This window comes from Corylus avellana, chromosome 4 (genome assembly GCF_965113065.1).
Source record: "Corylus avellana chromosome 4, dhCorAvel1.hap1.2, whole genome shotgun sequence".
NCBI lineage: Eukaryota > Viridiplantae > Streptophyta > Magnoliopsida > Fagales > Betulaceae > Corylus > Corylus avellana.
In genome coordinates, this window is record NC_142493.1 from 22,321,473 (window position 1) to 22,324,516 (window position 3,044).

A 3,044-nucleotide genomic window follows, 5' to 3' on the forward strand; every position below is an offset into this window, starting at 1 on the left:
TATGATTGTAGCAAAATACATAAACTATGATGTACTTAGGAATGGGTTACTCATCTTCACATGTGTTTTCCATGCCCACATCTTTATGCATACCATATGTTTGATAAAATGCATCAAAGATTCATTTTTGCAATTTTGCTACATTTCTTTAATTAAATTGCTCTAGTTCAATATTTTGGTCTTTAGATGTTGGTTGGGATGTCCCTAGGCAAGGTATTTTCATTATTCATGAACTCTTCTCATAATGTTATAATCAATACCTCAATGCCTATCACATGTTCGATTGAATGTCTAAATGAAATCTTTTTGCATTTATCTCAGTTTTTCTTCTTGAAATAAGTTATTTTTGTTGTGTTCAACAATTATAATCTGTTTATGGTGCATATACCTCATTTGTGAGATCACATGCTTCATATCATATCATTGTTTTGACAAAATGACTACTTCAAGTAATTTGTGCTATTATTTTGCCATTTACTTCCTTCTTTGGGGTGTGACTGCAGAAAATGGTGTATCCAATGTCGGAATCCACACCTAGGAGGAAGCGCACTCGAGAAGAAAAATCAATCCTACAAGACAAAATTCTAACACACAACATTGTGATTGAACGTGGAGTGGATCAAAATGATCTTCGAGTTGAACCTTTTCGGTTCATTTATGAGATATTCCAGGCCAATCAATGGACATCTTTGTTCGTTCCTGTTAATGCATACACTTGGTCAGTTCGAGAATTCTACTACAACATCGAAGATATTGACTTGGTTGGTGACCCGTCATTCAAGACCAAGTTCTTCGGGAAAACTCTCACTATCACTCCTGAGTTGATAAGTGAAGTTACTGGGATTCCATTAACGAATGAGAAGCCGCTTCCATTTCTGGAGATCGATCCACAACCAACTAAAGCTAAAATCATGGCGGTTCTTAATCCAAGTAGGGAGCTTGTATGGGACGAAGACAAGAACAAAGTTCTCATTGGATATGTGTGGGCTCCAGAGAGGCTGTTAACACGGATTGTGCTGCAAAATATCTGGGGAATATCTCGAAATAGTCATGTGACCATTGAACGAGCAATGATGATATATGGCATCATTAACCATGTTGAGTTCTGTTTATGTACTCATATGGTGTTGACAATGATTGAGCTTCATGAAGATCATTCTATTGCCTTACCATATGGCAGCCTCATCACAAAGATCTTGCAAGCCACATTGCCTAAAATTGTTGCAAATGAACATATGGAATCTCCTAAAGGTTACTTTGGAAAAGCAACAGTGATGAAGTCCAATGGCCAACTTCATAGGCTTCCCGCTCCAGCTGAACATGCCCCTCCAATCGTTCACGATCCTCCAGCTGCGTCCTCCTCGAGATCATCAAATGTTTCCAGTCAATTAAATAAAATAATTGACTTACTTCAAGCTCAAGGCCAAAGCATCGAAGCTATCAACAAACGCCTGACGACTTTGGAGCAAGATGTGAAGCAAATCAAGGACAGTTTTTGGCAAGACTAATTTTCTTTTTTTTTTTTGTTTGCTTTGCTTACAAATCAAATGCCATTATGTGATGGGACTATTTTTCTTTAGTGTGTCTATTGATTTCAGATTTAATGGGTTGGTTGTTTTTTCCTTTAACTCTAGAATTCCATTCTTTTTGTGCGTCCTTTCGTCCTTCAGAGACAAAAAGGGGGAGTTGATGTGTCATTTTCATGTATAATTTTTTGTCCCCGAATGGCCAAAGGGGGAGTTTGTTAGTTTATGGTTTGGCACATTCGGTTTGCATGTAATTTGTTGAAAATGAGCACCTCAGCATTTCCAGAAAGCCGGATTCTAGAAGGCCCTGTTCGGACCACCAGAAGCCAGGACCGGACCCAATATCCAGCAAACACACTTTGAAGGGCCTGTCCGAACCTTCAGAAGCCGGGTCCGGACACAATTTCCAGCAAGTCATGATTGTATACATAGAACATGCCTAGAAATTAAGCATATTGATATTTTTTCGTCGCTGTTCTAGGGCATTTTGTTTGCTTTTTGTTTTTTCTTTGGTTCAGTTATTTTTGTGATTTTTTTTTTTCTTGTTCGGTGGTCAGTTTCTCATGTATTGTTCTCAAATGAATATTTTACATATGAGTGGGGTCAATAATTCTACAATTTACATCTAATGCTTCATATGTTTTATGCTCTACCTTGTTCTTCTGAAGACTGTTGAGGGAGTAAGAGTTAGTTTTTCTCATGTTCGAAGTTATGCACTATTTGCCCCCATTAAGTTTGTATTTTTGATATGTGTTTGGGAATTCGGATCAAACATTTTTTTTTTTGGAAGATAGGTAGTGTCATTTCTATCCACTTGATCAACTAGTTAGTTGAACCCAGCTCCTAAAAATTCCGACATTTTCTTAAATAAAAAAAAAATAAAAAAGGGCATAATATATGTTCAAATGACTTATGTTTGCTTCTATATGTCCCTATAAAAAGAATCAATGATCAAATCATTGCAGGAATAGATGGTTACTAAAGAACATGGTAAAAAGTGAATGATTAGTCTTAAGGGAAGTGTATCGGATGAGGGACTCTAGGTCCTAATATTATAAGGTTTGACTATGGCTTGAATCAGACAGTCTGTCTTTCATTTACTAAATGTCTGTCTAGATTTACCTTCCACTGATGAAATCTTATTTAATGGGAGTTTTCACACACTATACCCTCACATGAGTTTTCTGAGTTATTGCTTACTTGGCTGAATTCACAGAAAAATGATGCTTCATGCATATGGTACATTTATGGTGTGTGTGTGTAGTTTGTTGATCACTCCGGATTGCTAAGATATTCATAAGGACATGCATGGGTTATTGGATATCTATACAAGTTGTGTTTTAATTCTAAATTTTAAAAAAAAAAAAAAAAGAAAAAAAAAAGAGGTTTTATTTTTTAGTTTTGTTTTAAAATGGAGAGGGAGGATGTCCGGACACGGCACTTACCTGTCCGGACACGCCTATCGCGTTTTTTTTTTTTTAACCTAAAATCTCTTATTTTTTCCCATTTCGTCCTTCT

General features: G+C 36.4%; 1 protein-coding gene across 1 annotated transcript; it reads left to right on the forward strand.

The window, feature by feature from the left end:
* The first annotated feature begins 518 nt into the window (after positions 1-518).
* On the forward strand, positions 519-1,508 carry LOC148586458 (uncharacterized). Its single transcript, XM_088515646.1, has one exon. It carries the CDS (start codon positions 519-521, stop codon positions 1,506-1,508), a length of 990 nt encoding a protein of 329 aa, XP_088371772.1.
* The last annotated feature ends 1,536 nt before the right edge of the window (positions 1,509-3,044 follow it).